Below are 13,904 nucleotides of genomic sequence, written 5' to 3'. Positions count from 1 at the left end.
GTCTCTCTTTTCAGCGCGAGCCATGTAGACAGCACAGGGGCTGGGAGAGACAAACGGATGCTGGGGGGGTTCCACACCCCGGGGGCGGTTCGTCGCGTTAATAGCTCGAAAATTACTGCACACGTACAATACCCATGTATATCTGTAGGTGCAGTGCACTGCTTGATTCGGGAAGGGATGCGTGCAGCATAAGTAAGCATAAGTACTGATTGTGGATTTGGCTTTTCATAACTGTGCAGCGCGCGGCTTTTGATTGGCGACGCAGATCGGATTGCGGGGATATTTTTGAAGGGTGTACGGACGAGGATGAGCACGCTGTGTGCGGGTTCTGCTGCTCTGTTAATGGGAAGACGAGCCGGAGTTTTTTTCGAGGGTCTCGGGCTCTTCGAGGAGATATTCTTTTTGGGCTCAGGTCCTACCGCTGATGATATCCTAGTACGCGTGACTTTGATAATATGAATAATAATTATCTTGGAAGGACGTTGCTCCGGTTTCGACTGGTTCTCGTAGGTCGGAACACTTTGAGCTATAGTGTCGGCCGAGATGTCGTGTCGCTTTTGCGTTTAAATTTATTGCAGTTATAGTACGTGAATGCAAAGTTGCGTAGTATATTTGTATCATCGTGGAATACTGAATTTTCTACGTTTAACTTCGTTTTTGTTAGTGATCAAATTTATTTACGTATCTATATAACATCTATTATAGATTAGTAAAATTTCGTCGACTTGTCGATATTTACGTACGTACCAAATGCGTACAAGTATGTTAGGTATGTTAGGTATTTAAGAACCCACACGTACAAGTATGTTATATAGGTATTTAAGAACCCAAAAAAAAAATTATTAAGTTAAAAGTTCAAAAACTTAAAAATAAGAGAGCTACGTTACGATATTTTATTCCATCATAGGTTCTATGATACAGGTCATGCATTCTCGTACATTTAGATTTTGCATGAGAATTAAACGCGGAGAAAAAATGAAACATAGGCGTTCGATAGCTGAGAATGTCATAAAATATGAGCTAAAGATCAATAAAAGTGCTGTGCTGAAGATCGTTAAAAATGAATACTGTACTGGTAAAAGTAAAAGACCCTCAAGAGTAGTGAAGTTGGTATAATAAAATCAAATTTTTTAAAATTTTTTATTCATCGCAGAAATCGATTCCTCGAGAATATCATACATAAATATGTAATTTTCTTACGTTTTCGTGAAAGAAAATTATAAAGAATATTGGTGGTTAAAATATTGTCAAATAAATAGTCTCCGCACTTGAAAATTCTTGGCAATCTTAATCTTACGATAAATCAGGTAAACGAAGATTAACGTAGTCGTGGATACAACTTCGATTATAAAATACAAATTTTCATAGTTGCATTTTAAAGGAAAGCATCAACTTTTCTCTTCGAAGATGTCACATTCATCGACTGCAGGCCCATATACTCTTAAAATCTGGCAAATCACATCAACAACATAGCGACTAGTATAGCTGATCGTTTTAGCAATGCACACAAGCTGCGAGTAAAGTCCCTCGCGCTTCTATACATAAAACTCACTGGGCGTTTCCAGGTAAGTCAAAAGTATCAACAGAGAGGTAGGCCAGTAGCAGCTATTAAAACATACCTCCAGAGCATCTCCGCGAATCCACCCACCTCCGTGAGCGCGAGCTGGAGGCGGCATGACGACACTCCTCCCCGCGCGTGCGAGGTCGAGCGATTCGGGTCAGAAGCGCGGGAAAATTCAAACGGTCGCACGCGCGCGCACCGCCTCTTCGCGTTGGGGTTACGCCCCGCGAGTTTGACGGCCTGCCCTCCGCGGGAGCCGCCCCCGCTCTTTGACCAGGAACTCAGGAGTCCCGTGGAAGCTGAGCCGAATGAGACGACCGATTGCTGATAGGGACAGACAGAGAGAGGGATATAGACTTCTTGTTGCTCTCGAAGCAGAACGTTGCTGGGAGGTGCTGCATTCGCGGAAGCCCTTCCTCCTTGGGCTCAGATTGTTGCTGATAGTGGAGTCGCAGAGGCGATACCTCGCGGCTATGTTTGCTACCGTGGGTTCGGATTGGGTGCCAGAGATTAGGGGAGTCGAGGTTTCGTGATCATTGTACAGTCCATTGTTGGCCATTCGCATTATGCCCTTTTCGCGGTAAACCTTCCAGAGACGTTGGACCGTGTGCTGCTGCTTGCTGTACGCGAACTCCGTATAACAGACTATGTGCTTAATAGAAAGATAATCTCTAGAATTAATCCTTATTATAATCTCAAAATGATCCTTTGTGCAATAATTCAAAATACAATTTTGAAAAAGCAACGCCACCGCAAAAGTAAACCTATCACGTTTCCGCCTATTTACTCCAACGAGTTGATCCAATCTTTCAGAGCAAATATTACGTCAGCCGCGTAATCGAATCATTAGAGCGCAATAAATCGTGCAAACAACCAAGTCCATGCAAATGACAAGTCGGATCAAGCCATCACGATCCTTACATAATAACGCGGAGTCGTGCGCAATCCCCACACGAATCGCATTTCGTTCCCCTCGACGAGGCGCTAAACGCCAACGTTCGGGGTGGAGAGTTCATTCGGACAGACCCTCGAGCTGGTAAAAGGGATCGCGCGACCCCATCGTTATATACATCGCTGCGAGGCGAAAGCGAAAGGGCGGTGTTGCGAAATTCGGAGAAGAGAGAAAGCCCCGCAGAGCAAGTGAGCGAATACCAGGCATGCAAATTTTTCCTCTACGTCGAGCATGCGTAATGGCAGGCAGTTATCCCTTCTCCGCTGTTGTTCCCTTCATTTTGTTTGGGTTTATCGATTTTCGTTGACGATATCAGCTGTAGGTTGCTTTTAATTTTTGCTTCCTCCTAGAGAAAGCTTTGTAATAGTAAAATTTTGAGTTTCGTCAAAAATTCTAGAAAATACTTTTTGGTGTGTTAGAAGTTCAAATCACGTGTTTTAGAAAATGTCCGCATGGATGTGTATGTATGTATACCGTAATATTTCTGGAACTACTCCGTCAATATCATTAAAATTTGACATACATGTATATTTTTGGATTCTGAATTCGGGAAAAACATTTATTTTTTATTTTTCTAACTATTTTTTTTATGGCCCATTTTTGATTTTTGAAAAACACTATTTTGCGTTTTTTTCAATCATCCCATCGTTACAAACAATTCAGCTATTATGCATTGGAAAGAGAATAAAATTACCTACTTTTTCCCTGTTTGGTCCTCGGGATCGACCACTTTGTTCGGCAGATAAAATGAAAAAGGTGATTTTTTTTTAAGGGGTCAAGCCTGGGTTAAATCCTGCAAAAAAACAAAAAGATATTCTTCTTACGAAAAATTTTTTTATTTGTTGTAATTTGAAAAAAAAATTCTATTGAAAATATATAAAATATACACCATTTTTATTGAAAAAAAAACATGTATATACCTTGTAAAATTATTGACCAAAATTCATGACATTTCACTATATAAATAAGTGTTTTTAGTCACTTGCCACGGCTTTTTGAAAGATCCGGACGCGGACCATCTTCTTTACTCTATCCAGGCTTAAAATGTACCTTAAACATGCCCCCTCGGACCGATCGAGAGACATTGCAAAAAAATATAAATCAAATACTGCTAGCAATGTTTAATCGATATTTTTTAGATAACAAAATTTGTTGCTAACTATATTTAATTTACATTTTTTTGCAATGTCTCTCGATCGGTCCGAGGGGGCATGTTTAAGGTACATTTTAAGCCCGGATAGAGTAAAGAAGATGGTCCGGATCTTTCAAAAAGCCGTGGCAAGTGACTAAAAACACTTATTTATATAGTGAAATGTCATGAATTTTGGTCAATGATTTTACAAGGTATATACATGTTTTTTTTTCGATAAAAATGGTGTATATTTTATATATTTTCAATAGATTTTTTTTTTCAAATTACATCAAATAAAAAATTTTTTCGTAAGAAGAATATCTTTTTGTTTTTTTTGCAGGATTTAACCCAGGCGTGACCCCTTAATTCATATCTCTGAAACTAAACATCATAACCTCACGAAAAAAATCATGTCGATGGATCACGTGTCAAACTATATCCCATTAACATTTCAAGTTATTTGACTACTTATTTTTTCAGTAAAAATCTAAAACTGGAAAAAATGAGTTTTTTTGTGCCTCAATTACGAATGTAAAAAGGATTTATTGCACTTGAGATTTTGGAAAAAAGTAGATATTTTATGTGTCTTGGCTAAGTTCATTGCGCAGCTTACAAACTCCTATGGTTCTTAAGATACCCCTAAGGTTTCAATTTTTTTTTTTAATTTTTTGATTCCTTATATCTCTAAAACAATGCAGTCAGATGCTTCAAAACTTTATTTGCTGATTCACCATAAAAAGAGCTATTTGCGGCTAAAATTTTAAACGATTTCGTAAAATGTAAAAACTGATTTTTCTCAAAACTTTTTCTTCCTCTTATAGGGGTGTCGTTGCACGTCGTTAAAGTCCTTCCCTATGAATTGTCCCTATGCAACATGTTTTGAGAGTAGAATTATACGGCACAATATATATTTGTTTTTTTATAGTAAAATTATACGTAAGTTTTTTTAGATTACAATCTTATTCTCTTAATACGATAACTTTATTTTTACAGAGTTATCCTTTCTTCTTTTTCGCGATTTGAGAGATTTTGATCGGACTTTTCTGATTATTATATATATTTTGCTATAAGAAAATTGCTCCTACAGCAAAATAATTAAGCTTTGAAATATTTAAAATAGTATTCACATACTGTATTTTAAAACAATATTTTATTTATTGGAACAATAAATTTCGTTGGAGGAAGTTACGTGCCAATGAATTGGCAGCGGTTTTTTTTATTGCGCGAGATTCGGTTGAATATTTTTCGGTTCGTTCCATCAATGCCGCTACGATAATATTCCGCTCCATTACTCGAACGTTCATAGTCCCCTAATTCACGCGTCTATTTTACTATTGTTATCCCGCGCGATGGATAGTTTCAATGCGTACCGCACGTATAGCGATAACTATTCCATCGAACTTGCTTTATTCGCACAAAGCGATCGTACACCGCGTACACGATTTCGAACGTTCCAACGGCAAAAATCCTCGCCAAACGAAAACAATAAATCACGATGAGCGCGAGTACCCCTTACCGCAAAAAATCATCGTGCACACAAACATAGAGCTGCGAGACGACTAGTCCTACCGCGCAGAACTATTAAACACACTCGATCAAATCGTCGAGCTCGCATATGCTCCTGCTAATTTCGCTGTCACAGCAAACACCTAATCCATCCATCAAGTCCGCATCATCGTCTCCCCCGGCCGCCTTTTGATCGTGACTCCTTGACGACATGGTCTAGCACAAGTATAGGTATGCAGCTTCTTTTTACCGCCTCCCGCCCCCGCACGACGCTCTTCCTTCCTGCTCCTCCTCCAGCATCCAGCCTGGCGCGATATCGCCGAGAGCTGCTCGCCTGCTCGGAAAGCAGGCCGCCGCGGCGAGTCATCCTCGGGGCGCCTCCCTGGCGGTCGGCTGTCGAGGGTCGTGCCGACGCTCCCGACCCGCGGGGTTGGACGCCGCGACTCGAAAGGGCGGCGGCGGCGTCGTTCCGCGACTCCACGGCCAGCCCTCGGGGAGACCGCGCCCACGCATTTTCAACAGGAATGCAGGAGCGCACAGGAGCACTGGCGCTCCCGGTTTCTCGCTCTTTCGCCACGGGAGTTGCCAAAGTCGATGTGTGCGTGTGTGTACGTGTGCCGCTGTGCAAGAGAGTCTGGAGGGAGTTGGCTCCGCGAAGGTAGTCATCTGATGGCGAAAGATGGGAGTTGCGCGGAAAGGGCCGATGAAGGAGCGAGTGAGACTGTGTGCGTGTGTGAGTGTATATGATGGGTAAGGAGCAGGCGATGCTGGTCCTGTTTCGTTGCGGGAAAAGGGGCGGAGAGGTACGGCCTTTTTAAAGGCCTGGCGGGCGGTGCCGGCTAATTGCGCGCCGCGAGCGTAAAGCTGGACCTGCGCAAATGATGTCTGATGATGGGTATGAGGCTTTGATTATTAAAAATCGTCGATCTCGCATACGTTCCTGCTAATTTAACTTCCAAACAGACACTTACTCGATCCGCGAGATGATTGTAGCGGTTATATCACGAGCAAGCAGCAGGTCAAAAAAGGCTGACTGGGTTGACTCTCGAGGAACAGTCTTTCAGCCTGTTGGCATCTTTCCTAAAGCAAGGTAGTTCTGGCATTGGTGGCGTACCGCTACATCTATAGCATTTTTATCAATTTTTAAATCCATGTTTTCAATATTATAATTACAAAATTATTAATATCAACCTCTATTAATATCTATTTCTTTATAAATCATCACTTTTTTGACAGAGTTACAATTTTCTCTAACCATCGCGTATTTCTATAAAGCTATAACTCCATAAGTCAATGTCCAAGCCGCCCATTCAAACACCTTCAATTTATAGAGGACTTCCACGACTTTTCTCGTCGATGAAATCACATGTGTGAAGCAATATACTGAGCATGCATGTATGACAAAGGGGTGGGCACATAAATTGATAAAGGAACCCATCCACGCATGAGGAACAGGAGTTCAGCAGTCATCAAAAGTTTGCCATAGAGGGCTCGCGTACATGTAGTACCGTCAGTGCTTGATACAATCCTTGGAAATTTCGAAAAAGCGTACACGAAAGCGAGGAAATAATTTTTAAACAGGGGAAAAATTCACTAGACCTGTAAGGAAGCAAAATGAGGAGAAAAAATCAGCTTCTTATTACCAGCGATTATGCGCATAATTTGATAGAAACTATAAGCCTTGAATACTTGATATTTTTCTAAGCTATATCGTGTTTTCTGAAAAATAACGTAAAAGCATATTTCGATGATTATAGCACCTGTCGTTTATTATGCTTTGCCGTCCTCTGCTGCGGGCTTAAAATATAGAGGACGGATAGGAGAAGAAGCAGACAGTGAAGGGCGTTACCGTAGTGCGAGGTGAAACAGGCTTTCTCTGAAATATGATGGACTGTACACGAGAGCATAACCCATAGCTCCTGGTTCTTCTGCTTTCCTATTTTCCTTCCTATGAGAGATATGAATTGTCGCACTCATATCTACCTCATCTTCAAAGTTGTGTATAATATACGATAAGTATACTCGAGATTGAAGTATTTCATCCAAAATGTTAGAAGATCGTATTTCGTATTCATTTATTTTTAATCAAGCTAGGGGTAATGCATTTTGTACTGACGTAATTGACAATGAACAAAGGTGATTTTCAAAGTAAATAAAAATCTGTCAGTTGTGCAGTTCGCGGCGAACGTGGCATTACCTCCACTCAAGCGCCGAATCCCCAATGCTGAAATCCTGTACAGCGATAGCTGTACTTCAATCTCGATTCCCAATACACACATCAGTATACTCTCTCTTTCTCTACTTTCTTCCTATATATTTCAGAGCGAGCCACTATCTCCGCGGCATAGTCCCTCGTACAGGCAAGCGTCGTCGGAACTCCTGCCGCGGAGAAAGGGGCATCCGCAGGTGGGGGCGAGAGTGAGTATACATAATAGAAAGAGACAGCCGAAGGGAAAGAGAAAGAGAGGGAGAGAGTGTGGAACGCACAGCCAGGAGAAAGTTCCACCTCCTCTGTTAGCAATATGCGACTCTGGTTCGTAAAGTTTCCCGCGCTGGTACCTCCTCGGCTCTCTTATTCTCCTACTACGTCGATGTAACGGAGTTGCTTACACTGCGCATGTAATATTATAACGGTCCTCGTTACCCGTCATATGGCATACACTGGACCTCCTCCACGAGCGGCCTCTTGTATATCCAGCGCTGGCCACATGATCCCTCGCTTTTACAGCCAATCCCCCATCGAACCATCCACTTTCGCCAATACAGCCGATCTCCCATATCGATGACCCTCGAAGTCCTGTCCTCCGAGCACAACGAGAACAAATCGCGTCTCTTTCGTATACTTGTGCGCAACAAAGGAAAGAGAAATCGAAAACGGAAGAAGAGAAGAGCAGGGGGAGGCAGAGCACAAAGCCGCAAGGGCCGAAGAAACTATCGAGGACTATCGGCCGTTTTATCGATTCGATCGGCGCCGATCAGGATGTCAGGAGTGGCGAGCGGCGCACTGGCGTAGCGCGCGCGCGCGCGCGAGAGAGAGAGAGAGAGAGAGAGAGAGAGAGAGAGAGAGAGAGAGAGAGAGAGAGAGCTGCAGCTTCGACCATCAGCGCAGCACTTCCGAGGGGGGTATAAATTATCCTCGATCGCGGCAGATCGGCATAGGGACGCAGCAGCCGCGCTGGCAGCTCGTTTGCCGTGCAGTGGTGTACAATGTGACCATTGCGGGGAGAAATCACCGGATTTCCCGTGTTTGCGCGTCTCTGTATGGGCGCGAGTGTGGAGAGAGAAAGAGCGAGAGAGGAATGCGTGGGACGCTCAACTGTCAAGACAGCGGTAAACAACTGGAATAAGGGAGCACGCGAGGCCAAGAAGTGGCGAAAACGAGAGCTGCAGCGAAACCGTAGGGTGTGTTAGGGTGAGGAAGTGGCGAGGGTGGGCGTCAATTACTATGGAGTCTCTCGAAGCTGCGGTAGGGGCTGCTGCTGCTGTTGAGGGGATTGGTTTTAGGAGCCAAAGGGAGCTGAAAGATGTTGGCAAGGGTATGTAGGGAGAGGTACGGGTTAAGGGGTAGCTTTTTCGTTAAACTGAGTAATTTTGTAATTTTATACCAGATGAACTTTTTGTATAGTTTTTTTTGCGAGAATTTATGCTGTGGAACGCTTTTGGCTGATGACCGAGTTGAAAGTGAAAATTATTTGTATTTAGATACATGGTTCGTTGTAAAGAAAAATATTAAAATGTGGTACGGAAACGAAAAAAATTTAAAGGTTAAAATGTCGAACGTGACACGTTAAAAGATAAATAAGTTTTCCTGTTCATTTACATGATTTTCTTTGTATAAATAAAGTTATTACTAAAATTTGAGATTTTCAAAATTTTATTACGTAAAGCTGATTATAATTGGAGTACATGAGATTTTAGTAAGGACAATTTTCTTAGCTAATTAAATATTATATCATAATGTAATAAGGTATCACTGAGAGCAAGTTGTCAACAGCTATCTTGTTCATAAAATTATTTATTATGATTCATTCGAGTTATTATTTCATTAAAGTTATTATATAAAACTTGCACGCAAAACATATTCAAGCCAGATTACTTCTAGGAACGTCAGCAAATCTCCACTTTTCAAGCATATGCGCAAAAGCGAATCTTTAACGGCACGACATTGCGCACAGTGTCAGGATCGAAGCACAAGAGCGAGGTGTCTCACGAGCACATTCGCATGACACAGTCGCCTTCCAGAATTCCACGCTGCAGCTGGAATCAGGGAACAATGAGCTAGACGTAGAAGATTCCTGCTATTCGACATTCCACAGAATATCGTACAGTGATATTCCCTCCTTTTTACGTACAATAACACGGACATACAATTTACCGTAAATATTTACAAAATTATTTACGATTTTCTCATTACTTAAGGGGACCTCACCACCTTAAATTAAAAAAAAATTAAGATATTGATTTTTTGTGTAAAAGTACCTTAAATTGTATAAATTATTAATTAAACAATTATATTAACTCAGGCATACTGTAAAAATTATCAAACAATGTTCATAAATACCATGTCAGGTACAATAGGTCTTCGTAGGCCAAAAATCACAATTTTCATTATTTCAGCTACCGCAGACTTACTTCAGTTTTGGGCTTCGAAGGGCACTTTTTTCTTAATGGATCTACTTTAAACACTTATGTTTATGGAATGAATGTGGGAATTTTAAACAAATTTTAATTATAAAAGTTAAGCACAAGTAAGTCTGCGGCAGCTGAAATAATGAAAATTGTGATTTTTAGCCTTCGAAGACCTATTGTACCTGACATATGGTATTTATGAACATTGTTTGATAATTTTTACAGTATGCCTGAGTTAATATAATTGTTTAATTGATAATTTAAACAATTTAAGGTACTTTTACACAAAAAATCAATATCTCATTTTTTTTAAATTTAAGGTGGTGAGGTCCCCTTAAATGCACAAAAAACCGTATAATTCGGCGCAACGATCGACTCGCCGACACCGTAGTATTCGACGGTCTTGAACGTGTATCTATGCAAGGCTATACTATGTCTGCTTGCAAACAACAAGCCTATGTTTGCGTACCACGAGTGATGTCTAAATCCCTAATCGCTCGTAGGTGTATATATATCTATCCCCGTTGTGTTGTCGCGTCGTGCGTGGGCGTGCGGAACGAAAGAGTTGCGCCGTTCGCGATACACCTGCCACCAGGATTGCATGTCAAGCGTAGGAGTAGGAGATTCAGCTGCTCCCGCAGGAGGACACGATACACGCACAGGATTCGAAGCACTTTCCCTTGTTGGTTTTTCCCTCCATCTCTTTCTCTCTTCGCTTCTCTCGACTGTACGATACAGAAAGAGAAAGAGAGAGAGAGAGAGAGAGAGAGAGAGAGAGAGAGAGAGAGAGAGAGAGAGTGAGAGAGGTTGGAAGAAGGGTCGTTTGCTAGCAGAATTGAGATACAAGACAGACCAGGGTAGCAGCTCGTGACGTCGGTATTATTGGCCTCGACGCGGCTGCCGCGCCCTGAACTCGTTATCATCATAGCTTTTTATTTTCCGCCTTTGGCTCGAGATGGAATGTGTGCTCGTTACTATAGACTTTTTGCATATACTTTATTTAATATGAAAGTAATATTTTATAATGATAACTTACGACGATTCTTGTACCTGTGACGTTCTGTCGCAAGTATTGACGGCGGTATATCAGAATTTAGCGATGGAGATACAATTAGCTTTGCGTGGCTTCGTTGAGATAAAGTTCGATTAATATTGATATAATTAAAACATCAAGTTTGCTCTACATACACGCTCATTTGAGTATTGAGTGTAATTTTTTGGGAGGAAAAATGTCACGAATAAAATTGTTGAAATTATTCGTGATTTGAATACTGTACAAAAATCATTTAGTGTCATTCTTATAAATATATAATACACATTATGAAAGCTGTAGCATAAGCTACACAAACAGTATCCTCGTAAACGTGGCGGTCTTGCCGTATAGATGGTACACCGCTAAACAGGATATGCACTGAGTGCTTACATTTTAGTGATAAAGAATTTGAATTTCTCCGCAAGCTAAAGATTTAAGCAGTATAGGTTAAAGGCCAGTCCCAATCGGCTTTTTTCAAAGCAATTATAATATGCACGCATCGTCAGTATAGATCGGCAAATATTTTTTATTCGTTCAATTTAGTTAAATAGCACGCATGCCTCGTCATAGTATGTGTAAAATATTATCGGCATATGCAATTTATCGCGATATCAAATTAGTATCGATTAATCTATAACTCTGCTGTTGACTCAGTAAGTGAATTTTCTACTCGATACAAAAATCATATAGAAACCTTCACCAGTCCAAGGATGCTTTGCACGACTCGTAGGTCGGGCTGTTTTCCGAGTAGAACTGCTGGTACCATTTGCGAAAGGCCTTTATCGTCCTATCCTCCTTGACCAGTGCAGGATTATGCATGAACTTTTTGTGATTCCACACGCGCATGTCCCGCTCGAACATGATGCACTCGCCTATGAAGACGATTTTTGAGTAAAAAGACGCGAATCTGGAAGCGTACATCGTATGCGTGACCCGATGAACGAGTGGCTGCACCGGAGTGACCGTCTGCACTATGAACATGGGTCCCAAGGCACTTTCGAGATTTATCTCGACGCAGCCTGGGCCTACCTGTCGGCCCTTTACTTTCAGGGTGAGGATGGAGAACTTATCGAAGAGGATAAGATCGTGATGGAGCGTAAGATGGGCGATGTGCGTTTCCTTGTTTTGCTCTTCCGAGTCGTCAGCGGTTGACTCGTTTTGAGAAGTGGTTGACCAGGATATATTGGTCCATCTGTGGTGCATTATCTTGGTGAACATGTCCGTCGGCAGCATAGCTGGACCGTGGATAGCGCCCAGGTGGGCCCAGTCTGCGCCGTTTTCCGGAATATCCTACGAAATACACGCCATTTTTATGATTCTTGTTTTATGCGGGGAAGTTATCGCAGATTCGTATTTAAATATGTATTGCTTCTATGCATACCTGGATGTGACAATTGACGTAATACTCGTTACGTCCTTGATACAGCAAGCTGTGTTTTGCGATCGCTTCCTCTTTCTGCGGCCACCAATAGGGCGCTACGTTTTCCGCGTGATGCCACACAAATATCGATCCATTCACCTCAATGCTTTCCCACACTTTGGCTTTTATATTCGATGGTACTAAAAATAAAAATCTTGACTCAAGTGAAAATTGAAATTCGTAAAAAGATATGCCAATGAGATTTTATACAAAATGCAGATTTCATTAAAATTCCTACGCCAATAATTACCAGTTTTGGTGTAGGGAATAGTCGTGCAGTTTCCAGTCTCGCCGCAAAAACGCCAACTATGAAAATGACACTCCAAGTCCTCTCCTATGACTTTACCGCCTTCAGCCATGTTAGCTCCTAAATGTGGGCAGAAAGCGTCTACGACTCGTACCACGCCACTCTCGGTTCTGTAATTCAAGAATAAAAATTCATTCTTATAATAGCCAAAAGTTCTACATGCTAAAAAAATTCAAAATTTCTAAATGGAAATTTCGTTCACCGCGAATAAAACTCGTTGCAGTTTCTTTGTAATATAGTTATAATGTGTTACGCAGTGCTGATGAAGCAGCCGGCTTCTGCATCGTCAGCGACACGTGCGTCTCGGCGGCGTGCGCCAACGTGCAACACGTCATAATAGTTTTGTGCGTTTAAGAAAACACGTTTTAATACCTGAAGACTGCAAAGTTTTGACCAAGCGCTGCCACGTGTTCTACTTGTCCATTCTCGAGACTGCTACTCTCGAGCAGACCGAACCAGCCGTTAGGATAAACCGGTGGCAAATTTTTCAACGTCTGGTTTACGTTCGTCCTGTATTTCGCCATTAAACTTGAAGATTTTGGATCTGTGTCTGTTAAATCCTGAAAATGCGGTTGATTCAATTAACGTGTATTCGTAACTTTGATTATACTAAGATTAGAAATTAAGCACCGCGGTACATCGTATCGTAAAAATTACAAACTTTACTGTCAAACTTGTAAATTTTACGCGCAGGATTCGAATGCACAAGTAGAATCTCAGAAACTCACCCGAATCCAATTAATTTTGTAAAAATAGCACAGGTATACCAGTGCAACGAAAGCGGCGAGCGCGCAGGCAGTACAGAATTCGACAATCATCTTTCCTAAGCAGACGCCGCTGCTGAACTGAAGCGCACGTGCGTTACGAAGACCGAGAGAAAAGGACAACGAGAAGGAGAGCGGAGAAGGGAGAAAGGGAAAAGGCGAAACACGAAGGAAGAGATTTAGAAGAGAGATGACGCAGAGAAGAGACCGCTTGGGAATTTCTCCGCTCTGATCTTGATCTCTACTTCCAAGGAAAGATTTTAACTGACTCTATGACCTACAAGACACCTGTGTTGTATTTCGAATGACAGAGTGTTCCAGTGCGTGGCAACCTTGTCGTATAATTAGGGACTTTCCACACTGATGCGTTGCGCTTGCGTTGTGCCTGTGTTGTGCCTGCACTGCGCTGTGTTCCTCTAGTAGTGTACCCTAGTGGAAAAAAATGTAATAAATTGTAATAAATTGTAATAAAACGTAAAAAAATGTAAGAAAATGTAAGAAACTGTACCTTTTTGTTGGATTTCGGACCTTTTTTCTCCTACGTTTTTGTACACTTTCTAACATTTTCAGATTTGTTAACTTTTTTTTACATTTTATTAT

General features: G+C 41.6%; 1 protein-coding gene across 2 annotated transcripts; it reads right to left on the bottom strand.

The window, feature by feature from the left end:
- Nucleotides 1–10,757: 10,757 nt before the first annotated feature.
- Nucleotides 10,758–13,681, bottom strand: LOC100119998 (cholesterol 7-desaturase-like). Of its 2 annotated transcripts, none has more exons than XM_031920917.1 (5): nt 13,269–13,681; nt 12,913–13,100; nt 12,484–12,650; nt 12,195–12,373; nt 10,758–12,103 (listed from the first exon to the last, which is right to left on the bottom strand). In XM_031920917.1, exons 1-5 carry the CDS (start codon nt 13,356–13,358, stop codon nt 11,510–11,512), a joined length of 1,218 nt encoding a protein of 405 aa, XP_031776777.1. In that variant the 5' UTR covers nt 13,359–13,681; the 3' UTR covers nt 10,758–11,509. The 2 variants fall into 2 exon arrangements, with proteins under 2 accessions (XP_031776777.1, XP_031776778.1); XM_031920918.2 differs by having other exon boundaries at nt 13,586–13,673.
- Nucleotides 13,682–13,904: the final 223 nt, after the last annotated feature.

Source organism: Nasonia vitripennis, chromosome 1 (genome assembly GCF_009193385.2).
Source record: "Nasonia vitripennis strain AsymCx chromosome 1, Nvit_psr_1.1, whole genome shotgun sequence".
Lineage (NCBI taxonomy): Eukaryota > Metazoa > Arthropoda > Insecta > Hymenoptera > Pteromalidae > Nasonia > Nasonia vitripennis.
The sequence above is the reverse complement of the archived record's forward strand: the minus strand, read 5'-3'. Positions and strand labels throughout refer to the sequence as shown.

What these genes read in the sequence shown, in the direction of transcription:
- LOC100119998 (XM_031920917.1), bottom strand. Translation starts at nt 13,358, where the DNA reads ATGATTGTCGAATTCTGTACTGCCTGCGCGCTCGCCGCTTTCGTTGCA. An exon ending in CAAAACTTTGCAGTCTTCAG is followed by an intron (nt 12,651 to 12,912) that starts GTATTAAAACGT and finishes CTTGAATTACAG; the next exon opens with AACCGAGAGTGGCGTGGTAC. An exon ending in ACGTCAATTGTCACATCCAG is followed by an intron (nt 12,104 to 12,194) that starts GTATGCATAGAA and finishes TGTATTTCGTAG; the next exon opens with GATATTCCGGAAAACGGCGC.